A 27,177-nucleotide genomic window follows, 5' to 3' on the forward strand; every position below is an offset into this window, starting at 1 on the left:
TGAAGGGCAAACAAAAAGTAGCTAAAGAACAAACAAAATAACTGATTGAATCAAAAGTCACTGATGGACAAATGAACAAACAGAAGGCAAAGAAACAGAAACAAAACAAAACAGAACAGAACAGATCAGACCAGGCTACATGGGTTCGGGGAGACAGAGGGATTGAATCTCTGCAGCTCTTTCAAGTGAGAGCAACCAGTCCCCATGACAGACAGAGCAGAATGAGCTTTTGTAGGTGAGCTTCAGAGAACAGCCAGCCCTGGCTAGGGCGGAGACAAAGGGGCGACGAATGGAAGCAGGAGAACAGGGCCAGAGGCTGGACCTGTCAATCTGGACAGCTGGAAGGCAATCACTCACTCACTCATACCAGCACCACACCCAGACTCAGACTCACAGCTTCCACCACCACTCATGACCTTATATGGAACACAGAAAGACAACAATATAACACAAGCCACACATAGCACAGACATATAACCAAAATATAACCACACATAATATAACCATACGGCTAGGGCCGTAACACCCCCCCCCCTTAAAGAAACCCCCCCCCCCCAAAAAGAAGTTTCTTAAGCTGGGGCATAAACACGAGAAAGGGCATCTGCCAAGACATTATCAACTCCTTTCTTGTGACGAATCTCTAAGTTGAAATCCTGTACCAGTAATGACCATCGCATGAGCCTTTGATTCGAATTTTTCATCTGTCTCAGAAAAACCAAAGGGTTATGATCAGTATAAACAACTACAGGCAATGGGCTAGATCCCACGTAAACCTCAAAAAATTGCAGAGCAAGCAATAAAGAGAGAGCCTCTTTCTCAATAGTATTGTAATTACTCTGAGGTGCATTAAATTTCTTTGAGAAATAACAGTTTGGATGGTCAATACCTACGTCATCCTCCTGCAGCAGTACTGCTCCGGCTCCACTTCCACTCGCATCCACCTCCAACTTAAAAGGCATTTTGAAGTTTGGGGCAGCCAGGACAGGAGTGCTGCAAAGAAGAGCCTTACAGGACTCAAAAGCATGCTGGCAAGCAGGCGACCAAACATAAGGCTTTTTCACACTGGTCAAACTGGTAAGGGGAGCAACTACATCAGCGAAATTTTTACAGAAGGCACGATAGTAGCTCGACATTCCTAGAAAACGGCGGAGACTACGGCGTGACGTAGGTACAGGGTAGTCCACTATGGCCTTGACCTTGGCATCAATGGCCCGAACTTGACCCTGACCTACCTCTTTTCCCAGATACGTAACGGTGGCACGACCAAATTCACACTTTGACAAATTTAGAGTCAGATTAGCGCCCGCCAACCTGCCGAAGATTAAACCAAGAGTGTGCATGTGCTCAGGCCACGTATCAGAAAAAGCAACAACATCATCGAGGTACACCTCACAATTTTCCACCCCAGCTAACACATTGTGCATAAGCCGTTGCAGGTGCATTACGGAGTCCGAATGGCATCACAGTATACTGATAGAGACCATCGGGGGTAACAAAGGCAGAGATATCTGAAGCACGAGCAGTTAAAGGGACCTGCCAGTACCCTTTAAGTAAATCAAGTTTTGTAACAAATTTAGCAGCACCAACACGGTCTACACAGTCCTCCATGCGAGGCAGAGGATACGAATCAGGTTTGGTAACATTATTTACCTTTCTGTAATCTGTGCAGAAGCGTTGACTGCCGTCAGATTTTGGCACGAGCAGACAAGGCGAACTCCATGCGCTAGAGCTGGGAATGGCAAGGCCATTATCTAGCAAATACTCAACCTCCTTCCCCCCCACTCTGCCGCCCATGGGATTGCGGCGTGCAGAGGGAGCAGAAAACACAGATCGGTGTGTCAAAATGAACTCATCGGCACACACCGCAGCTTTAACCACATTATCCACTTTCTGCTCGTTTAAGTAGACAACTATACGCTCAGGTAGACAGGATTTAAATTCCTCTAATAATACCAAATCACGAAGCTGGTGAATAGTCAATACCTTGTTTGCAGTGCACCATTTGTCAAATAAGACACTTTTCTTTTTTTTTTATAACACTTTTTTATTGGGGATAATTCAGTAGTGTTACAGTAATCATTGCATACACAATCATTGCGTATAGTCACCCCCATTGTTTTCTTTTTTTTTTTTTTTTTTTTTTTACATAACAAGACAAGCCAAAAGACAACATGCAATCCCCCCCAAACAAAAAACAACAAATAAGCAACAAAAAAAAACAAAACAACGACGTAACTGAGATTAAGTACTAAAAAAAAATAAAAGTACAAGCAAGGTCATGGGTCACATCATGGGTCACAGCCATTGTCATTGTGTCACATACACCCAACGGAGATACACCGAAATCCACTGACCGATATACTTGCTGCCTACGGAGCTTTCTACTCTCGAGAGGTCTGATTATTAAAGTATTCAATGAAAGGTCTCCATGATTCATAGAAGCCTTCAGTGGTTCCTCTAAGAGAGAATTTAATTTTTTCTAGGCTTAAAAAGTACATCACATCGTTTAGCCAAATTGAGTGAGAGGGTGGCTTTGGAGATTTCCAAGCTAGTAGTATTCTTCTTCTTGCCAAGAGAGTTGCAAAGGCAATAATATCTAACTTTCGATTCGAAAATTGTAAAGAATTTGCTGGTGTGCCAAATATAGCTAGCAGTGGACAGGGTTGCAGTGCAGTTTCTAAGACCTCCGAAAGGGTGTCAAACACAAGTGACCAGAACAGTTGTAAGTGTGGGCAGGACCAGTACATGTGTGTAAGGTGTGCATGTGTCTGAGCACAGCGGTCACATTTTGAGTCAGCATCAGGGTACATTTCAGCCACCCTGGCTTTACTAAGATGAGATCTATGTACTACTTTCAGTTGGATTAGGCTGAGCCGTGCACAGGAGGTAGTTGCGTTCACTCTATACAACGCATCAGCCCACCACTTATTTGTCAGCTCCATCCTCAATTCTCTCTCCCATTTGTTTTTTAATCGTTGTGTATTAACTTCAGTTAACGATGAAATAAATGTATAGCTCTCTGAGATGAATCCACTCTCCGTTGGTGAGATCAGGAGCAGTTTTTCCAACTTCTGATTATTAGGAAGGTGTGGGAATGAACCAAATGTATCTTTTACAAATTGACGGATCTGCAAAAATCTAAAGAAGTTATCACGGGACAGATTGAATTCAGAACATAGAGACGGAAAGCTATGAAATATATTATCCATGTACAGATCCTTAAAGCACCTAAGTCCAGCATCATACCACCTATTAAATGACGAGTCTATGGTAGAAGGAGTGAATAAGTGGTTCATTTTAATGGGAGCCTGTATAGATGGTAAGGTAAATTTAAAGTGACGTCGAAATTGTATCCAAATTTTTAGGGTTGACAAAACTATAGGGTTAAGTGAGTAACGGGAGGGAGATAAAGGAAGAGATGAGTAAACTAGGGCTGGTAGTGAGGCTACCTGACACGATTGAAGTTCCAGGGAGCACCAGTCTATGTCCGGTGCATGTAGCCAGTAATTTATTTTATGAGTATTAGCTCCCCAGTAGTAGTTTAAAAAGTTAGGAAGGGCTAAACCTCCGTCAATCTTCCTTCTTTGTAAGATTTTTTTACTAATTCTAGGGGTTTTATTGTTCCAGATGAAGCTAGTTATGAGTTGGTCTATAGTTTTAAAGAAGGATTTAGGCAGAAATATTGGAAGACACTGGACTAGGTACAGAAACTTAGGAAAGGTAGTCATCTTTACGCATTGCACTCTTCCCGCCAGTGATAGAGGCAGGTTGTTCCAACGTTGAAAGTCAGATTTTATATTTGCTATCAATGGTACAAAATTGGCTTCATGAAGAAGTGATAATTTTGGTGTGATGTTAATTCCTAGGTAATTGAAACCAGCGTGTGATAGTTGGAAGGTGGTATCTTTTTGTTGAATTTGTTGATCCGAGGTGTTAATGGGGAAGCATATACTCTTCTTCAGATTTAATTTGTAGCCGGAAAACGAGCCAAATTCCTTTAGTATAGCTTCAGCGGCCGGGATTGATTGTATTGGGTTTTTAATGTAAAGTAAAAGATCATCTGCGTACAAGGAGGTCTTGTATTCTTTCCCGTATCGAGTAATACCTTGGATCATTTGAGAATCTTTTAGCGCAATGGCTAGTGGTTGGATTGCAACAGCGAAGAGTAACCCTGATAGCGGGCAACCTTGGCGTGTGCCTCTAGCTAGGCGGAAGAAGGAAGAGTGCGATGCGTTTGTGTTTACACTTGCGAGTGGATTTGAATATAACAGCTGAATCCATGACACAAATGTTTCACCAAAGCCAAATCTACGTAAAACAGAGAAAAGGTAAGGCCATTCTACACGATCGAACGCTTTCTCTGCGTCCAGTGATATAACGACCTCTGGAGGGAGAAGCGCGTTCGATGTGTAGATGATGTTCAACAGCTTTCTAATGTTAAAGAACAGGTGGCGGCCTTTAATAAAGCCTGTTTGGTCTGGTGTGACTATCTGGGCGATGACAGACTCTAAGCGTTGGGCTAGAACCTTCGCCAATATTTTTTGTTCCTGGTTTAGAAGTGAGATAGGGCGATATGAGCCACATTCAGTGGGTTCTTTGTCTTTTTTTAGCAAAAGAGTTATAGTAGCTTGTGTGAGTGTTAGCGGTAGAGACTTATTTTTGAGTGATTCATTAAAAACGTTTAGCAGAATGGGGGCCAACTTGTCAATAAATGTTTTGTAAAAGTCAGTTGTAAAGCCGTCTGGGCCTGGAGCCTTGCCATTAGACAATGATTTAATTGCTGTAACAATCTCTTTAAGCTCTATCGGTTTCTCCAGATTGTTTTTACCCTCCACGTTAATAGTTGGAAAATTAAGATCGTCTAAAAAAGACTTCATATTTGTTTCATTAACTTCTTGTGCTGTATATAGGGTCGAGTAATAGGATTTGAACACATCATTTATTTTTTGGGGGTCCGAAATAGTTTGATTAGACTCATCTTTAATTTGGTGGATTAATCGTGAGGCTGCTTGTCGTTTAAGCTGATGTGCAAGTAGCCTGCTGGCTTTGTCTCCATATTCATATGTTAAGCCGTGAGATTGTAATAGCATTCTCTCTGCATTCGTGGTAGAGAGAATGTTAAACTCTGATTGAAGACTAATCCTTTTATTAAAAAGTTGTTGAGATGGGTCTATAGCACATTGTCTGTCAATTGTTGATATTGCTTCTGTGAGTTCTTTAAAACGTTTATTTTTTCTTTTCTTTTCATGGGATGAATAAGAAATTATTTCACCGCGTAAAACCACCTTTAACGTCTCCCACAGAAGTGATTCAGAGACCGAATCAGATTTATTTTCAGCCAGAAAGTTGTCAATAGAACTAGATATTTTTTTACAGAAATCCTCATTTCTAAGCAGCAAAGCATCCAGGCGCCAGGGAGGGCGTGTTTTAATGTTTAGAGGAAATGAGATGTCTAGCTGAAGTGGTGCATGATCGGAGATTGTTATCGCCAGATAGTCTACTGATGTCACATAATTAAGAAAATATTTGTCTATAAAAAAGTAGTCAATACGGGAGAAAGCTTGATGGACATTTGAAAAAAATGAAAAGCTTTTAGTCTGAGGGTTTAGTGACCTCCAGGGGTCAACACATCCACTGTCTTCCATAAATGTTGATAAGGATTTGGACATTTTTAAAACAGATAGGCTTTTAGGGTTTGAACGGTCCAGCAAAGGGTTGATCGTTAGGTTCAGATCTCCTCCAAAGATGAGTTTGTGAGTGTTTAAATCTGGAAGGCTAGATAAAAGTCTATTCATAAAGTCTAAGTCATCCCAGTTAGGGGCGTAGACATTAACTAGCAGGACTGGAGTTTGGAACAGTATTCCTGACACAATTATGTATCTTCCATTTACATCTGCTTTTATTTCTGAAACTGTGAATTGGATTTGATTATTTATTAAAATCGCCACTCCTCTGGCTCTTGAATCGAATTTTGAATGGAAGATTTGGTTACTCCATTTGTTTTTAAGTCTTTTATGATCTTCATTTTTTAAATGGGTTTCTTGTAGGAATATAATATCTGCTTTTAAGGTTTTGATATGATTAAGCACTCTACATCGTTTTACTGGACTGTTCAAACCCCTTACATTCCAGCTAAGCATCCTCACAGAACAGTCAGGACTGTTCATCTGGTTGTTTTTCTTATGAGCCATAGATTATGTTGAAAAAGGGATATAAGAACAAGAAAGTAAGCAGCCATGATATTGTACCTGACACTGTATAAGATTCAATGAACATGATTATTGAGAAAACTGGACCCATGATGTGACCCACGCACAAAGAAACAAAACAAAAACCCCTAATGACAAAAAAGACAAAAACGAACTGAAATACTAAGTTCCCTTGAAAAACAAAAATGGGGAACTGCAGCTTACAATTGTTATACCACCGGTGCATTATCCTAACTCTGACTAGGACGGTGGATCTCTCATTAAATGAGTTATAATAACTGTTTTCAAGCTCGGATACACTCATTTCACATAAAAGTGAGTAGAAATAAATGCAACTATTTGTGGGCACGCTGAGGCACAGGCAAATAGGGGGGGGGGGGGGGGGAGTGAAACCAATACATTTAAATTAAAGTATTTAAGAAAAAAAACGATCAACCGCTCACAGAGACTCTAAGTCAAATTTACGTTGCTTAACTTTAACCTGTGTAATGAGAAAAGTAAGTAATGTCTATATCGAATGGATGGGTAAAGTTTACCTTATAATGCCAAACTACTGTCTGTATGCATCTTTGCTTTCGTTTCGCAGTGCACCAACAAATAGAAATAAAGTAAAAATAATCATCTGAAATTTGCTATCTTTCTTGTCTAATAGGCAGGTGCGCTATACACTCATTACCCAACTCTTGAATTATAATACACATAGCATCGGGTACTATGGGTTTGGCAAGGGAGTTTCAGAACTCTTGAAATAATATAGATAATGACTCGGTCAACATTTCGACTATAATGCACATTAGATTTAGCATTGGTTTCCTTTAATGCAAAAGAAAAAAAGATGTCCATGTCAGATGGATGGGTACAGTTTGCCTTATAATGCCAAGCTGCTGTCTGTGTGCATTTTTGCTTCCATTTCGCAGTGTAATAAGAAATAAGAGTAAAGTAAAAATAATAATCTATAGTTTGCTGTCTTTCTTATCTAATAGGCAGCTGTCTTGTACACTCTTACCCAACTCTTAAATTGTAATACACATAGCATCGGATTCAATGAGTTTGGCACCTGAAATATTATAGAAAATGTCTCAGTCAGCATTTTGATCATAATACAATTTTGATTTATCATTTATTCCCTTGAATGCAAAAAAAAGAAAAAGAAAAAGAAAAGGGAGAAGATAAAGCAACAGAGAGGGAGGAAAAGAGAAAAGAACAAATGTAACCATCAACATCATCATTTACAATGCAAGAGAAAGGGTGTGTGTGTGTGTGTGTGTGTGTGTGTGTGTGTGTGTGTGTGTGTGTGTGTGTGTGTGTGTGTGTGTGTGTGTGTGTGTGTGTGTGTGTGTGTGTGTGTGTGTGTGTGTGTGTGTGTGTGTGTGTGTGTGTGTAGTACGCGTGCAAACTGGCAGCTCTGCACAGGCGTATGGTATCAGAACAGTTAAGGCAGTCCTCTATGCATGGATACACTATCACTCTATGGCTGATTTCTTTAGTTTTGCAAGTATACTGTTGCGTAATCATTTACATCATGTGAGTACAACATCTTCATTGGGAGATATAACAGACACTAATATATATATATACACACAGTTTCAGACTTATTCCTTTCACGTGTGCATCACCCCAATGGACATTGCGCGCGCACAAGTGTGTGCGTGTATGTGCATGTGTATGTGTGTGTGTATGTGTGTGTGTGTGTGTGTGTGTGTGTGTGTGTGTGTGTGTGTGTGTGTCTCTCTCGCTCGCTACGAGGCTCTGTGTGACTGCTGCGGGCGGTGTCACGAGGTCTAATGTCTTCACCGTTTGTCATACACTGTCAGTATAATTGTCCGTATATCTTAGAGTGTCATAGAAATAGGGCGAATGTAAAGGCATCTTCATTAAGAAAGTAACAGATAGTCAATTGTCCGTGTAGTTGCGCTCTGCCTTTTTTTTCCCCCCTTGTGTGATCTTCGTTCCATTGAGCGCTCGGTGTGTGCGTGTGCACGTTGCGCGCTTGCATGTGTGCGCAGCGCGTGCTTGTGTGCGCAGCGCGTGCATGCATGCGCAGCACAGGAGGCGAGTGCAATTGTATTCTTTGCGGTGCGTTATGTTTAAGAGAAAAATAAAATAAAATAAAAAGAAGAATGGCTAGTAAACTTAGATAGGTTATCTCCATAATAAGTGTCTCAGTCATATAATATGTATGCCGTGCATAATCACAAATAGTTTGTCATATCGCCTGGTCCTCTGTGTGTTTGTAAGTCACTCACCCCAGTGTAGGTTGTAAAATGTTTGTGCCTCGTCGGCCGTGTTGAAGAAATAAACCTGATCATCTTTCTTTATCCTTAATCGACACGGGTGGAGTAGCCTGAATGCAGCATTCTTTTTGTAGAGGTTGGCCATGACGGCGGAGAATGCTGAGCGTCTTCTGGACAGGCTGGCGCTGATGTCGTTGAAGAATCGAAGCGTATTGCCGCTTTTCTCCCTGGAAAATTCTACATAAGTCTGGTTGGCAGTTTTCTCACAGGACCTGAACCTTTGGCGGTACGCCTCCGGCACTAACTCATATGCCCTTAGTATGGTTTCTTTTACCACCTCATATTTGCGGCTCTCCTCAACAGTTAAGGCTGCACACACATCCCGAGCTTTTCCCACTAATTTGCACTGCAGTAATAAACTCCACATGTTCTTTGGCCACTTCACCGTGGTTGCAATGCGTTCAAAAGTGTCAAAGTACGAATCGAGTTCTGTCTCTTTAAAGTGCGGTACCAAAGGAATATGCTTACTGATGTTGAAATCCTGAGAGCATCCCGAAATCCTGGGCTGGGGGGCAGGTGACCTGTCGAGCTCTGCGGCCCTGATGCGGAGTTGCATCAGCTCAACCTCCTTGGTTTTTGTTGCGAGTTCCACCTCTCGGAGGCGGAGGGCCAGCCCTAGACTATGTGAGTCCCCCCCAGCATTGGTACGAGCTATAAGCGGATCTATCTCTGAGTCCTGAGGTGAGACACTAGCCTCTCCTTCCTCAAGCTCAGTGAGCGCAGGGGAGCCTGTGTCAGCAGTCGCCTCCACATTCTCACCCGAACGCCCAGCCATATTCTCCGCCAGCCCGATGCTTACACGCTCTATGATCCCTTTTTCAGTAAGTTTTTCCTCTATATGAGACCTTAGTTCGGCCTTATTGGCACCCGATGGGACAGAAATTTTGAAGACTTTAGCAATCAAATTTAACTCAATTTTAGTGCATTTATCTAATTTGTCTAGAGTGGGAGAAGTTGGGAAAGTTAATGCAACCTCATCTGGTTCAACCGCGGACATTACAATTAATCAAATACTCTACCTAACCTGCCAACCAAAACAGACAACTGGAGCAAAGTTTTGACTACTCACCAGATCGAACGAAACCCAGAAGGACCTAACCAAACCCATGCAACCTGTTAAACGAACGAATTAAACCAAATTCAAATAATCCTCAAAAAAGGAATAAGTTTCAGGGGTAAACTTTTGAACCAAGCCGAGTCCCCAAATTATGTTATAATTTGGATCGATATTTTTTTATAATTTGGAACGGACGAGCCCCCAAATTATGTTACGACCCCCTGTCTAGGGTAGGGGAGGTGACATAATAATGGAGGACAAAGTCGCTTTCAAAAATGGATTGTTTTTATTTCCTTTTTTTATGCAGAGATTTCAAACTCTTTTTGTCTTTTTTTCACCAGTGCCAAAGAACTTCAGGGTGCCGGTTTACATTTGTAAAAAGGCTGCCTAATAAAGAAAATTACCCCTAACCTAAACCTAACAAAAGAAAAATATACATTTACTAAACTTACTTACCTAACTAAAGAATATACAAAAACAAAGTGGTTTAACCAACAAAAAGACCAAACACCCCTACAAGGCGAGTGAATAACTAAATACAAGAAATAATGGAAGTGGACAAATAGTTACAAGATAATGCTTAACTCAAAATAATACTGGGCAAAAAGCAACAAGTTTAACTATAATTAAATTATAGATTAAACTAAGAAACTGAAAAGTATAACTGAAGGGCAAACAAAAAGTAGCTAAAGAACAAACAAAATAACTGATTGAATCAAAAGTCACTGATGGACAAATGAACAAACAGAAGGCAAAGAAACAGAAACAAAACAAAACAGAACAGATCAGACCAGGCTACATGGGTTCGGGGAGACAGAGGGATTGAATCTCTGCAGCTCTTTCAAGTGAGAGCAACCAGTCCCCATGACAGACAGAGCAGAATGAGCTTTTGTAGGTGAGCTTCAGAGAACAGCCAGCCCTGGCTAGGGCGGAGACAAAGGGGCGACGAATGGAAGCAGGAGAACAGGGCCAGAGGCTGGACCTGTCAATCTGGACAGCTGGAAGGCAATCACTCACTCACTCATACCAGCACCACACCCAGACTCAGACTCACAGCTTCCACCACCACTCATGACCTTATATGGAACACAGAAAGACAACAATATAACACAAGCCACACATAGCACAGACATATAACCAAAATATAACCACACATAATATAACCATACGGCTAGGGCCGTAACAGTGTACAAATGGAACCAAATGGACCTGTTGGTTCCATTTGTACACTCTCAGAGTTATGGGGGTCCTTGAAAACAAGACAACCACTATGCCACACTAAATGGAACACAGCCTTAATTAGTAGTATATAATATTGGTAACACCTGTGAAGGAAGTAAGGAAGGGGCCCAATTCATTCCCAATATGGCTGCTGTGCATAGAGCCTATTACTTACGACGTGTCGCACACAAGTGCCATATTCGTCAAGTAAATGTACTTCAGTATCGCCCACAGCCGTATCAGCCGGCGGCCTGTGTGAGTCTGTCCAGGACCTGAAGTGGAGTCAAAGAACACTTCAGTGTGACCCTCTTCTCTCTGGACCTGTTCCCCTTAACCACGCACACGTCGGTCCGCCTCACGTCCAGGACTTCAGCCAGGTATCTGACCAGCTCCGCGTTGGCCTCCCCGTCTGCGGGGGGCGCTGCTATGGAAACCCCCACCGCCTCCGGGGACACGCGCGTGATGGCGGTCCGCTTGGCGCCGGGTGTTGCGCGCACAGACACGGCGAGAGCTCCGCTCTTGTCCCGCGCTACCGGCCCGGTAGGGGGAAGTGAGGACGTTGCGTCAGTGACGCTGGGTTTCTGTTGTTGGCCTTTAGGTGTTTTGTCCTTTTCGGGCATTTATGTGTTTTACCGGAGAGGCTCTGTTTGGTAGACAAGATGCTTTGGTTGGGGACAAAGTGTCTGTCCTTGAAGAGTTGGAAACGGGGTTAGTACCTCTACAAATGAAATATGCAAAAGTGAACATTTAGCTAGCTATGATATCTGAACCTGTTACTCTCCGCTAGATATGTCACAGATGACTGACGTCATAGACGTCCGATGTCACAGATATCTGATGTCAGATGTCTGATGTCATAGAAGTCTGATGTCATAGATGTCTGATGTCACATATGTCACAGATGTCTGATGTCACAGATGTCTGATGTCACAGGCTGGTCACATAAGTCAGAGATCCACAGAGCCACAACGTTTCTATGTGGATCCCAAGATCCATATGATTAGATTTTTTTTTTATCTATCTACCATAAATTGTTTCCAACCAGTTTTAACTACAGTACTACATTGAATTGGCATACCTCCACTGGTTCTCAAACATTTAAATTTCAAGACCCCATAAAGGGCCGTTCACACTGAGCACTGTAACTATAACTATAATAACTATAAAAGTATAGTTTTAAAAATTGTTCTAAGTCATGTGGATGGCAGAGCTCACACCAACTATAAAAAATCACACCCTGTGTGAAGGTAGCGGCGCCTTTCATACTTTTTGTCATCGATATGTGTTTATAATGTGTTTATACCCATGTGTCACGTGAAGCTTGACCAATCACTTTGTTGACGCACCTGACCAATCAGAACGTTGACGTACGCACACGGACAAAGTCAGGTATAGAGCAGGATCCGCTCAAAAATAGATAGAAAATAGATTTCGAATTTCAAGATTTCCCCCCCAAAATATTGTATTTATATTTTATTAAAAAATATATATATATTGATTAAATTGATTTGTTTGATTAACTTTTGGACCCCCTTAAAACTGAGATGCTCAAGCGGTTATTCCTAATATAGAATGCCATGAGGTTCAGAGGTAAAGTGTTGATTGGTGGTGGTGTGTTGTTGCAGGTGGAAGGGAGAGAACGTCTCCACCACGGAGGTGTCAGAGGCTCTCAGCAGCGTGGACTTCATCCAGGAGGTCAACGTTTATGGAGTGACCGTCCCAGGTCTGTACCCCGACAAACGTCACCACACGTACTGTCAATGTGACACGGTCACTGTCATTATCATTTTGCAGTGATGAGAGAAACGGTGTTTCCACTGTGTGAACAGGATATGAAGGTCGAGCAGGCATGGCAGCCGTGGTTTTAAAAGCAGACCACAAGCTGGACGGCGTGATGCTCCACCAGCATTTAGTGAGAACACTGCCCGCCTACTCCTGGCCCTGGTTCCTTAGGATACAGGTACGTACGACTACGCCTATATTATAGTTTTTCATTCGTTTTATTTTGTTTTGACCTCATGTTTTACATTTCAGATAGTAATGATTTAATAGGCTCTATGCCTATCCATATTGGAAAGATATTGGGCCTCTTCTTACTTCCTTCACAGGTTTTGCCAATGATACTAATGAAGGCTTTGTTCTATTTCAAGTAGCACAGTGGTTCTCAAACTCTGAGAGTGTACAAATGGAACCAAATGGACCCGTAAGGGTCCATTTGTTTCCATTTGTACACTCTCAGAGTTACACACCTTTTAAAATGTGCAATATCAGCACCCTGACTCTGTTTGACCAGAATGGAACAGAGCCTTCATTAGTATCATTGGTAACACCTGTGAAGGAAGTAAGAAGAGGCCCAATTTCTCTCCAAAATGGCTGCTGTGCATAGAGCCTATTGTTTTACTGTTCCTACTGTTTCTCAACCAGCGGTCCACGGACCACTTAGTGGTCCATGGTATCATTACAGGTGGTCCATGGGGTAATGTTTAAAAAAGAAGTGACAATTAGACAGTATATTATACAGTACCTTTGTTAAATATATGAACAGTATATTTAAATAATATTTCATAAGTAGGTGTAACAGGCCTAATGGGTGAAGCATCATTCTTTGTCTGAATGTGTTTTGTGGGTCAGGAGTCTCTGGACGTGACGGAGACATACAAGCAACGGAAGCAGACGCTGGTCCAAGAGGGGTTCAACCCCGACTCCGTCCACAGTCCTCTGTACTTCCTGGACGTGTCCCAGAAGGACTACATTTCCCTAACACCATCTGTGTACCACGACATCATCAACGGACAGGTCAAACTGTAGCGTCCTCTGTGACAGTGACCCCGCGTCCTCGTCCGAAATGCCATACTAACGTGCGATTTTTAGTATGCCAAAATAGTATGCGAGACTTTTTAGTATGTTCGAAAGCTCAGTAGCTACTCAATAGTAGGTGAAATGCATACTAGTTTCCTGAAATATTGCAGTATGCAACAGTGGACACTACGCTGCTATAAATGTCCCACAATGCAACGTGGTTACTGCGACCGCAACAACATTCCAGAATTGACATGGCGGACATCGACCAAACCTCCGTCAATTATGCTTCTATTAACCCATTAAAACTGGGAGAGCATCTGTGTCATTTTAGATTTTAGCTAATCGTGAAAAATTTTGCAAATCCTTGAATATATATTATATATTTTAAAACAAACATTTTTAACTCAAATCTTTGCTTCTGGAGGAGGTCCCTGGAGCAAAAATATTTTTGAGATGGAGGGGTTTGCGGCCAAACACATAATTTTGGGGGTCCTTGACATGAAAAAGTTTGAACACCACTAATATAGCAACATACGTTTTTTTTTTTCAGAAAAAAAAACGGATTTATAAGACGTTTTTTAGATTCGGCCTCCCTTAATGGGTTAAACACATGTAGAATGAAGTTTGTCGAAACTAATGACGTCCAGTAAACGTTTAACCGCTGTATAGAACATACATGGTGATGAAACTGAGAATGATATGTATGCGTAGTACCAGTGCTATGTCACTAGATGGGGCACTCTCCTAACATTCCATGCAGTCTCATTAGTTTGTCTGAAATTTCGTACAATAGGCTCTATGCACAGCAGCCATATTAGAAAGAAATTGGGCCTCTTCTTACTTCCTTCACAGGTGCTACCAATGATACTAATGAAGGCTCTGTTCTGGTCACTAGAAACACTCCATTGTGGTTCCCAAATGGCCCCTTATGGTTGGTGTATAACTCTGAGTTAAGGGGGTCCTTGAAAATAAGACAACCACTATGCCACACTAAATGGAACCGAGCCTTAATTAGTATCATTGGTAACACCTGTGAAGGAAGTAAGGAAGGGGCCCAATTCATTCCCAATATGGCTGCTGTAGAGCCTATTGTTGAGCGGAGTCCCTCAGGGCTCTATTACAGGTGGCTTTTCTGTTTTCGCTCTACATTAGATATCTTTCGCAGAAAATAGCTGATCGACGCATTGTGAGCTTGTAGATAGGCTGTTTTCTGCGAAACGTTTTCCAAACAGTATGGATGCCGGGGCACATACACTCGAACGTTTATATGTCCGATCAGCAATTTTTTTAAAATGTATTTAAAGGAATCCTTCACTTTTTTACAGCCCTCAGTCCGTATAATCGTTGCTGTGGTGTAGAAAACTTGTATGTCCAAAAGTATTACTTTTCATGAAATGGTCAAAAAGAACCCGTGTTCCAATGGCTCCAGTTGATATTATTTAGTCACAAGCTCTTTTTAATACTTCTCATTGACTCAATATTTATAAAACCCACAGACACACTTTACTACTTTCATTTAAAGTATCCTAAATATTCTAAAATAGCAGATCTACAAGCTCACAACGTGTCACGATGTGAGCTTGTAGATATTGCTATTTAAGTTACTTTAGTGTGACACGCTTGTAGGGCATTGATTTCTGAAGAAATGTAAAAAGTTGAAATATGGCGATACAAGGTTTCCGCTCGACGGCAACGGAGAACACTTTCACTCCAATGTTTACAAACGTGCCAACATAAATGAATCACTCCAGCATCAAAATGCATCAAATGCAGTTTAAAGTCATATTCCAATTTTAGAAAAAGTATTTTTTGTTATAATCTTTCAGTGACATATTTCTTTACAACATTTTTTACAACAACCATTTCACGGCCACTTCTTTAATACGATATAGCGTATACAATTGGGGTGGTTGTATTTGGTCTCCCTGCTCTTCTACTGAGACAGTAGACAGGCTCTATTAGCTCAGTGGTTTAAAAAAAATAATAACAAAAAGACTTGGGTTCAAATCCGTGGTAGAACAGGAAAGTTATATAGTGCAACTTTAAGTTCCTATTTATGGGTATCACAATGATAACAAGGTTTTCTGTTTGGGTGTGTGTGTCAAAGGACAGACTTCAGAGTGGGCAGGTTGTATTACAAAGACAGACCTTTATAAAAAGGAAAATGAAAGAGATATTTTCTTAACTTAATTATTTTCTTTATTACCTCCAGATAGGCATTAAACTATCATAGCACAACACTATAGATCAGTGGTTCTCAAACTGGGGTCTGGGGAGTGACCCCCAGGGATCCTCGAGGGGGTCCCCAGAAAGATTAGGAACAATTTAACCACTTTAAGTATATTTTATATTTAGCAATTTGAAAATAAAAAATCACACCCTGTGTGAAGAGAGTGGTGCCTTTGATGAGCCCCGTATTGACCCCTGTATTGATGTTGTCATCAATGTTTGTTTATTGGACATACATACATACGGACACACGGACAAAATCAGATATAGGAGTGGTTGGCACCACTCAAAAAACTTAAAATTGTGGAATTGTGAAAAATGTGGAATGATTTTTTAACATTTTTAAATCTTCTCTAATGGGGGCTCCTTGCACAAAATCGTTTCAGATGGGGGTCCACCACCAAATAACACAAATACATATCAATTTGGGGGTCCTTGACGTGAAAATGTTTGAGAACCACTGCTGTAGATAAAATAAAAAATCATAATAAAAGCAGGCTAGAAAGATTTTATTGTAACAGTGAAATATTTTTTATATTCTGGTTTACAGATTCATATTTTTTTTAATCTAACATGTGACCTTTCTCTCTTTTAAATATGACGCACCAGCATAAAGCACAAGCTATCAAGCATTCATTCCTCTAAACAAAATGTACAAAATGTTTTTAAAAAAGTCTGATGTATTGTTCCATTATTTCAATTGTAAATTAGATTCTATATGATATAAATGTCAGTCTTTTGTAAGTCAATGTCTTAGCATTTCTCAAATAAAGTGAATGCATCTGGAGGGGCAAACATGTGTGTCTCTTCTCAGATAAACATCAACCCGCCCACCTGTTTTTTTTTTGTCCAATCCAGAGGGACGCGTCCGTTACAATGAACAGGAAGTGACGACACGGTCCCTTGTGCCGTTAACTGACTGGAAAAGTGGGTCAGTGACTTTGCAACATGCAGTGCTTCCCACACTGAGGCTAGACCACTGCTTCTGAAAATGTTTCACTTCAAAGACCTGGTCCATTTGGTTCCATTTCTAATCTACGCCCTCAGAGTAACAGACCAATAAGGGTCCATTTGGTTCCTAACAATCAATCATTTAGCTGTGGGCCCCCTGGAACCCCACCAAGGACTCCTAGGGGACCCTGAACCCCACATTGAGAACCAACAGTCCAACATGACCTTTTTTGATTAAAAAAACAAACAAGGCTTCTTTTACAAGAGCACTGGTCTGATTCAGAATAAGCAGGGACACTTGGGGCCATATCTTTCACGCTGCCTTACCCCTTATACCTTAACTGTTTTGCCCCTTTTTACTATTTTGAAAAACATTTTAAAATAGTTCAAATAGCCGATCTACAAGCTCACAACTAGTCTATTTTCACTTTTTTTTTAAATGTTTTTCAAAATAGTAAAAAATGCCTTGACGGGGACATAAGGACACTTGGTGTACACAGGGACATAAGGACACAATACAGTAACTGATGCATGGGGTTGTCTGGTGCGGGGGAGAAAGAAATATTTTCGTTTCGGGGATTTTATGAACTTAGACCTCAAGCCATGTATGAGCGTCTCACAGAGGTATGTGCACCTTACGTCCACCAGGGGGTGCCATAGGACATTTATTGGAACAGCTGACGAAGGGGTGTCATTAACAGTAGATGTTGAGTTATGGCCAGTTTGGGAGCATGTCTACTGTCTATGTTCCCTCAGTCATCAGCCCTATGTTCCTATTATATTCTATAATATAATACTACTATATTCACAAGCTTGTTAATACTTTTCATTGGTTCAATATACCCCCACACACACATACACACACTTAACTACTTAAACCCCAGCATGCGTATTGTGGGGAAAGCTTTCGCTGAAAATACCAGATTGACAAGCTCGCGTGGCATATTGTGAGCTTGTCGGTCGGCTATTTTCAGCGAAAGCTTTCCCCACAATAACAGAAAACAAAAAAATACACTAGTATTGAGCCCTGAGGAACTCTTGTTACCCATATGGTGTTTAAGTGGTTAACCACTTACATCATTAGCTATTTTTCACTACTTTTTTGTGTGAAACTGAAATGTGGAGATACAAGGTTTCTGCCCGACAGCAAAGATATGCAAAACGTCTTCAGGGTCGGCGTTTCGTCAGTGTGTGCAAAAGGCTGCCCCCTGCATCATTTATACTGATGCCGGGGGGGGGGGGGGGGTTGTTGCTGCGTAGCATGACACTGAACCACTGGCATTTCTAATTCCTAATTGAAGCGTTTCCAAAATTGACAGCCAAAGTGTCCCTGAGCAAGACGCTTAACCCCTCACTGCTCCCCCCTCAGTTCTCACCATGACCTTCTGAGCAGCCATCAATTGGCTGAAACAGAATTTCTTCCTGTGGGACTAAATAGGTCTTTCTCTCTCTCTCTCTCTCTCTCTCTCTCTCTCTCTGTCTGTCTGTCTGTCTGTCTGTCTGTCTGTTTGTCTGTCTGTATTGTCAATGCACATTGACCCATCAAGTCAGCCTTACGCTTGAAAAATATTGATAGCTACGCGTTGTGGTTTACTGGGCTTGTTTCTAAAGTGTAGTTGCTTATTTCTTTTCATTGTTTTGTCAATATGTATTTGTCTGCGAACCCCCATCTGGAAATATCTTTTGTGCCAGGGACCCACATACAAGATTTGTGGATTTAAAATGTTTCAATATTTTCAAATAGCCGATGCATATGGGTTTCAAGTGTTCTTGGCCTAGGTCGCCTCTTTTGTTCTTGTTGTTATAGACCAGGTTCTGAGGACGACGTAGAGAGAGGTTCCTTATTTCTTTTGCAAAATCTGGCAACACTGCATGGTTCACACAATATGTGAGTCATACACAAAGGCATCAGATGTTGTTCCTCCCCAAGAGCATACAAGCTTTACCAGAAGTATTAGAAACTTATTTTTATTGTTTGTGTTTTGAGTGTTTTTATCTTAGATCTTGAATTGGTAAGAAACATCATAATTCATACTGTTATGCAATTATGTTTTCTAATAGAACTTGAACTTAATTTGGATGAATAACGATAACAATAAATAATAATAATAATAATAATAAAGTATCTATCTGCTGTCTGGGGGTTCGAATCCACAGTGGTGCATCCGGCTTTGTCGAGCGTCTACAAACACAATTGGCCCGTGTTCAGGGGGAGGGAAGCCGGGCGGGGAGGGTGATATTTGTCACTGCATGTAATCCTACAGGCTGGGGGGGCGGCACCTGTCAGCAGGGAATGTTGGGCGGGAGGAGTAGCTCTACGTTCTCCCGGTGGGGGCTCCTCACTATCAGGTGAGTCAGTAGGATACGGCAGAAATGTGTGTGCAGAGGAAATCATTTGCATTAATGACTAAATTGGGGAGAAAAGGGGGTAAAAAGCAGCAAAAGAAATGGGAATTAAAAAATATGTTTTTAAAATATTTTTAAATATATTTTCGTGAACTGAAATGACAAACGGATGCCAGCTTCCTTTCTCTGTAGTTAGTCTGTAGTTCCAGACTCTATAGCCTATGGCATTCGGAGAGAGTGGAATAGTTGTCTGGCTACGCAAGACTAATGTGACACTAATGTCATTTTTGCCTAGAGGAGATAGAAACTTAAATGGGGGTAAAAGAAAATATATATATTGCGTCCCTGGCTGGGTGGGGACGGGGGAGACTTCCAAATATTCCCTGTGACGCAATGGCTTTACTGTCATTTTGATGTGTAGTTATTGCGTTATGGGAAAGTGTTGCGTTAACAGGGTATTATGTGTTATGTTATTCGTGTCAGTCATTTATTCATGCTGTCTATGTGTATTTACACCATGACTGATGGGGTAAGATAAGCATCAAGGAGTTAGAGTTCTGGTATGCGAGCTGTTGCAGCAATAAAATGTCTTTTCCTTGTCGTTGCAATGGCTGCTTCTTTGAATGAGTAAGCCACCAATACAGTATGGCAGGGTACAAATTATAAATACTATATTTTAATGAATATGAATAAAAGGTAAATCTGGGCCCCTTTGATACTAAAATACCCCAGGGGAATAAGTCAATCTACACGAAAAAGGCTGACCTTCAGTGAAAGCCCTCACATTACAGGTTTACATTATAAAGCAGTGGGGGAAGTATTTTTTTCTTGTGGACTAAATAATTTTGTATTATTCTGTGAGAAGAGAGAGCAAAGGAAAAGAAATACAACAAATGGATAATATATCTCATACAGTAGGCTACTGCTTTCACAGTCTTCATCATATTATAATAGCATATGTGAAAGCAGATAATGTTCATGATATTTGGAACACCAGCATCATATGCAGGTGAAAAGTAGCAGCAGGTACAATGTTTCTTAAAGGTGCTGTTTCAAAGACCAGTTTGTACAGCATGGGGAAAAAAAGAAAAGAAAAAAACACATTTCACATGGTTAAAAAAAACTAAACAAAACGATGGTTCTTGAACTTGGCAGTGTAAAAACTAAGCTATGATGACTAAAACCATGGCTATTGACTATTCACTGGTCTAGCACACAAATCCCTTCATATATACCAGTGGTTCTCAACCCTTTTAATATCATGGTCTATTATTTATTCGGCATTAGAACAACGGTTTGATGAAATTTAGACTCTCAGACCCAAGACTTAAGAATATTTCCACAATTCCATGCTGTGTTGATATCGTACCATTAGTAGAGATAACAGGCAAACGTTGACCAAAGTAACAATTCTTCTACATTCTCTAATTGTGTAGACTTCTTGTAAATTAAGTAATGCAGATGTTTAACAATATTTTAACTCTTGAGAGCGTAACATGAAACCAAATGGACCCATAAGGGTCCATTTGGTTTCATTTTACGCTCTCAAGAGTTAAAGATCTAATAAGGGTTCATTTGGTTACCAACTCTCCATCATTTAGCTGGGGACCACCCCTTCAAGGACCACTGGTGGTCCCCGGACCACTGATTGAGAACCACTGATATATATACAGGACTATGTCAGTTGTAGCTGCTCATTCATGACCCAATGAAGTGACACCTCCCCAGCAGCGTGTCAGATGAGTGAATGGTGCTGGAATGTCAAACCAGTCGATCCTGTGGCTCCAGTGTGACAAACGGACCCGACTGGTGACACTGCCCTGCGGTGACATGACAGGCAGCAGCATCAGGTACAAATCACCTATAGGCTTCTCTGTGGCCCTCACTAATAGAGCATGGGGTTCTAAAAGTGGGGTGCTTTACCCCCAGCGGCCCTTGGGGGAGGGGGTTCCAGGGGATCCCCAGCAAAATGTGTTGATATAGCATCACAATCATTTTTAAAAAATTAGATTTTTTTTTTTTGCAAACCGTTAATATATATATTTTTTTAAAGCAAACATTTGTAACTCAAATCTTTGCTTCTTGGGGGTCCCCGGAACAAAATATTTTGATATGGGGGTCTGCGGCTAAATACATATCATTTTGGGGGTCCTTGAAGGTTTGAGAACCACTGTAATGGAGCATAGCAGTGGCTCAATTTTGAGGTTCCACGGATAGAAAGCCCATTCATTCAGCCCACAGAGATCTCAGAAAATATTGATATTAAGTATTTTAAGCCTGGAACACAAGCCATCCAGGCTCCTGGTGAATACTGACCATAAAACATTTGATTCTGTGTCCAAAAATATTTGAATATTTAATTACATATTTACTATATTTAATAGGCTAAAAACCTTTTTTTGTGTGTTTTTCAAGTATTTCTTTTTGACAGAACATCACATGCTTTATGGCCATGATTCACCAGGAGCCTGGGTGGCTAATATAAATCTTTTCGGAAATATTTATTAGTCTTTATAAAGATCTTTATTATCTTTAATTGTTTTCAAAAATAGCATATCTACAAGCCCATAACTTGTGTAGATTGGTTACTTTTGAATAGCCGAAGTATAACATTGAGCTTAAAGATGTAAGTGATATCTTTTTTTGGTTAAAACAAAACATTTGTATTAAAAAGTTCACGCTTTATATTATAGCAATCATTGATGCAGAGTGTTTGTTCAGTAACAAGGGTCTCCCTGTCTCGCGACTCTTGCCAGCTCTTTAGTAAACAGAAAATACATTTTTCAGGTGGGTTACAGCTTTGATCCAATCAGGAGACAGAATCCCACAAATATCATTCATCAGCTTAAAGTATGTCCAATTTTGTCTGCTCATTATTGTTTCATCAGTTCCAAATTTCACTCGTTTATCCTGTGTATACCATATGAGTTCTCTCTCCTGATTGGATCAAATTGGTATCCCGGCCTGAACATTTATTTTCTGTTTACTAAAGTGCTGGAGAGACAGCGAGACCCTTGTTACTGAACAAACACTACTCTATAGCAGTGCTTATCTGAATATTGAGCAAATCAACACATAATATAACAACAAAAGCACCTTTAAAGCTTCACTATGTAACTTTCCTCTTCTACCCCAGATTTGAACCCGGTTTCCTGCGCAAGTGCTGAAACCCCAGTTGTAGCCTATAAGTTATATTGTTTTAACATACTCTACCATACAGATTGGACAAAATTACATTTTATTCATTAAAAATAAAGTTATATAACGTGCCGCTTTAAGTGATTAATTGATTCTAGCATCCTCAAAGATTTTCTCATGAAAACATTTGAGCTGATCGTATTGAGTCAATAGAAAGAAGTGTGGAAGAAAATGTACTAATTTATTACTAAGTAGGCTAATATCCACACCACGCCGTACCTCCAGTTCATGTCTAGTCAAGGTTAAGTGAAGCCACAACAACTTTATTTGTTCATTCAGGATCTCCCATGAGTCCCATTAGCACGTGTGTGGCAGCTAGCCTTCTAGCAAACAGGAACAAAGTGCAATTTGTCCTTAAAGTACACAGTAGTTGGTCCAGTTGGTCCATAGCCAAGTAAGTGTTCACCGCATGAACCCTAGCGTCCCTTTTCTGGGGGGGAATTCACAGAAAATAGCAGATTTACAAGCAGAATCAGACGATTCTGGTACTGCAGCTTACTACAGCTGGGGCAAGACACATGAACGAGCAGCATTGGTTTCGACCAATGGGCTCCACTCAGTTGGGTTGCGTGAAACTACTGCGCATGCAAGACGACGCGCAGAGGCGCCAGATAGGCCCCGTCCGTCAAACTTTCCCAACCCTGAAGAAGGGGTAAAAAGGGAGTATGTGCTGGGTGAGCAACTCCATACAAGTGAATGGGCGTGGATTTCTGGTTACCTCTCTAAAATATGTAACTCTATGAGTAGCCTATAAGGCAGCTCCACCGCACCGATTTCGAGCCGACTGCATTGGAAAGCGTTGGAAAGCGTTGGAAAGAGTAGACCTCTCTGGCTCAAAATAAGCCAGTCCATTTGGTTACATTTGTGTAGCCTACTATTCGGAGCTACACCAAAACTGACAGTGAACGTCATGACGTCACCGTCGAACCGACTGCTTGTGCTGAACTAGACTACTAGTCTGTTGCAGTCTGTTGTAGTCTGAAGTAGTCTGTTTGGAGAGTCACCTTTAGAGCCCTCAGAGTGCACCATGGGTACCATATAATGTCATTGTGTGATGTTTTCATATGTGAGTAAGTAGGTCAGAGTGACTTAATGTCGGGTATCAACTGAGAATAATGCGCTAGACTCCTGGGATATGGATTACTGAGGTGGAGCACATCACCTATATACCATCCGCTCCCAATGCTTGCAACAACACCCACCATCAGCTCCCAGTGCTTACAACAACACCCACCATCATCTCCCAGTACTACTATCAGCTCCCAGCACTTAGAACAACGTAACACCTACATCGCCCAGTGCTTACAAAACCTACCATCATCTCCCAGTACTACTATCAGCTCCCAGAACTTACAACAACACCTACCATCAGCTCCCTGTACTTACTGGGAGTATGTATGGGTCCCATGGTGACTTAAGGTGGCCTGCTTTTCCATTAAGGTTTTCAGCACGGTACGGTTCGGTTCGGCACGGTAGAGAACTAGTTCTGCTGGTGTTTCCACCTCAGGCCGGTCCAGTTGTAATCGCGCTGAATCACACTGGTCGGCCTGGAAGTTGATACCAGGCTGGCCTGATTGTGAGATGAGGATGAGTTACCCAAGCTGTGCTACTCATAATATGAGTAGCATATGAGTCGGCGGTGCCTGGGAGCAAAGGAAGAATAATGGCACCTTTTTTTGATACGTTCCTACTAGTCATACTACAGTATGTACAACTGCGGTATGTTGGTTACTTGTTCACACGTTTTTGTTATTTAGATTACTTTTTATTTGACCACAAATGTACAGATTGTTATTTAGACAGCATGTTGTTTTTAAACAGAGGCTAGGTTCATTGGGCCTCATTCAGCAATAAATTCGTAAGTTGTCTTCTTAAATTTCTTCCTAAGTGAATTCCTAAGAGAAGTCGAGTCAGATTCATGAAGCGTTCTTAAATGGCAGAATTGTTCGTAACGTATGTTCTTATGATGATGAATCCCAGTCCTCGTAACTTGAAGGGGTGCGCCAGTTAATCCAAATTACCATAGGGAGCTGCCCCACCAATCCCCATATAAGGCATGACTGCATGGCCCTGCCTGCAGTCACACCTGTGTGTGATTTCTGCTCACAGACATCACAGGAAATCACACAGAAATAAAGTTGAGAGAATGAAGTAAAGAATACCTAAACTAAAGTCTAAAGATGGTTGAACACCAGACTCCAAACATAAAAATAAATAAATCATAAATAGTTCTGTGGAGGTACTTCTGAAGTGAACAGCAAATTATTTTATTTAATTAATGAATGTATTTTATTATTTATCTCATATTAATCAACATATCACCACTAGACATCAATGTAAATTTGCTGAAATTACCATGTTATCCATATTTCATGTTCAGTATAGCGTTAGTAGTGGATACAAAACATTTTATTACTGAAAGCTGGTGGGTGGATATGGAGGGTCTTTAAGGTAGCAGCTGCTTGGTATGTAATGGGGTGGAAATAGGGGTGTGGTGGGTGGTATGGTGGTGCAAGGAGGGGTGTAGGGGGCTGTGTGGGGGGGATGGGGATGGGTGTGACGGGTGGGTATAGGGGGGCTTTCGGGTAAGAAGGGGACGGGAAAATGGGGGTATGGCGAATGTCGGGATATGGGGGTGGGGGTATGGGGGGGCGGCGATGAGGGTGAGGGGGGGGGGGGGGGCGATGAGGGTGGGTTGGGTGGGGGGTTATGGGGTGGGTATGGGGCTTGGGCTTCAACTCAACCGGGTTCCTCGTTTCCCAGACCACACTTTTGAGAACATTTTTTGCTCTAAAGATAAAAATATTATTGTAATTTAAATCCCATATTATACAACTGTAGAATTGAAGAAACTTCGAGAATTCATTATTTTTGCACATATGTCACACTTAAGAACTCAAAGGCCACCCTAAGAGTGCTCTCTAGTATGCGTAGATTTCTTCTTAACTTAAGAACAAATCACAGCTAAGAAAACATTTGTGAATGCCAAAATCTCTTAAAAAACGTCTTAAGTGGGTCAAGAACAAATGTGTTTGTAAGTACGGTTCATGAATCGGGCCCAGTGTTTAATAGCGTCCTCTCTGCACTCTACTTATGTGACTATTTACCTTGTTGGCTGACTAGAGTTCATGCCATTTGCTCTGGTTTTTGCACGTAGTAGTCTGGATAAGAGCAACTGATAAATGCCAGAAATGAAGCTTTATTTGTCACTACACATACAGGTACAAGCAATGAAAGCAAGTGTGTGAGGTCCACAAAATAGAACAATAGAGATAAAGCAAAGAAAAATAAAGATAGGAAAAGGCTAGGAAAAAAGGATAGTAGCAGCAATAGCATCAGAAGAGAATGTGCAATAAGGCAAACCATGTATACAGATACCTTGTACAGTATATAAAATAACAATATCAACATAAAAATAATAATAGAGAGAAAAGCAGTACAACATTGTTGTGATTTCGGTTGACCAACATATTCTCCCTAAGAGTCTCCATCTATAAGGGTGGTGGTGAGTGAAGGTTTCTGTTGAGTCGCACGCACGGAGAACCAGTTGACACCAGGCAGCATCACACGACAAGCTCTCTTAAGTTTAATACACACATAGAGAATATATACAGTATTGTACAGTGGACACATGACGTGACCAGAAGATATGGAACAAGGACAGAACAGAATGGATAGGAATAGAACATGCATCTTGTATCATTGTGCGAAGACGTCAGTCTCTCTGATAAAGTAGTTGATGATCATCGTATCACGGATATCAATATGCTTATGTGTGTACTGGGTCAAGCTGATGAAGGTCATAAATCATGACAGGCATAAACATTCAATGTTTGTAATTTTGTACAGATACCTTGTCTAATTATATACATTGATTAATATTGGTTTGAGCAATACAGGAATAACTACAGTTCAGAGTGCCAACACACTTATTTCGTTTTTTATTTGTATTTATTTGTTTTAAATTTAGAGTAGACAATTATTTTTTACCTCCTTTTTCTCCCCAATTTAGTCGATTGATTCCTCCCCACACACATTTCTGTGTTGTCACTGCTGTTGTATCCTACTGACTCACCTGCCAGTGAGGAGCCCCCACCGGGAGGACGTATAGGGCCTTCGTCCTACTCCTCCCGCCCAACACTCCCCGCTGACAGGTGCCGCCCAGCCCGTAGGAAAAAGTGCAATGACCAATACCACCCTACCCGCCCGGCTTCCCTCCCCCGAACACGGGCCAATTGTGTTCGCATAAACGCCCGACAAAGCCGGATGCACCACGGTGGTTTCGAACCCACAACCCCCGTGGTGGTGAGCAGGGACCTTACCACTGCGCCACCCGAGCGCTTGGTTTTGTTTTGTTTTCATTATATTTCTTTTGACAGGAATGCTCTGATTTACACAATGTGTGTGTGCCGAACCACTCACTCAACATAGAACACAGACAGTCTGTCATTAACCCTCTATCCACAAACACACATATCGTCACTGTCTTCTGGAAACCTTTTTTTTTTTTTCTAAAAAGAACCTGTTTCAATGGATCCAAGGTAGTTATTATTTAGTCACAAGCTGTTGTTAATACTTTTCATTGGTTAAATATTTATAAAACCCAAAGGTACACACAAAAGTACCAAAATATTCCAGATCTACAAGCTCACACTGTGTTGCATAGCTAGTACATCGGCTATTTTTGAAATATGCTGAAATATGGAGATACAAGGTTACTGCCTGACAACCAGGATATGTATAACATAAAACAGCACAACACATAAATTCAACACTTTCCCATGCTACATAACAACTTAATTAAATGATAATAAAAAACAATAACCACAGGCATGCTGGGACATCCCCCCTCTGTCCAATGCATAGCACA

At 41.1% G+C, this 27,177-nt stretch overlaps 1 protein-coding gene across 3 annotated transcripts in view; it reads left to right on the forward strand.

The window, feature by feature from the left end:
• Positions 1 to 16,110, forward strand: part of LOC311038291 (long-chain fatty acid transport protein 6) — a 43,775-nt gene extending 27,665 nt beyond the window's left edge. Inside the window, exons 9-12 of one of the 3 annotated variants that reach the window (XR_014600044.1) lie at positions 12,407 to 12,504; positions 12,611 to 12,741; positions 13,413 to 14,814; positions 14,888 to 16,110. Coding sequence is in view for 1 of the 3 variants with exons in the window: in XM_084047715.1 (XP_083903841.1) it covers positions 12,407 to 12,504; positions 12,611 to 12,741; positions 13,413 to 13,589 (406 nt within the window). In the remaining 2 variants the exon portion in view is untranslated. Of the gene's footprint in view, positions 1 to 12,406; positions 12,505 to 12,610; positions 12,742 to 13,412 lie in introns of all 3 variants that reach the window. The other 2 variants (XR_014600045.1, XM_084047715.1) reach the window with 2 other exon arrangements.
• The last annotated feature ends 11,067 nt before the right edge of the window (positions 16,111 to 27,177 follow it).

This window comes from Gymnoscopelus microlampas (genome assembly GCF_963454915.1).
Source record: "Gymnoscopelus microlampas genome assembly, chromosome: 21".
NCBI lineage: Eukaryota > Metazoa > Chordata > Actinopteri > Myctophiformes > Myctophidae > Gymnoscopelus > Gymnoscopelus microlampas.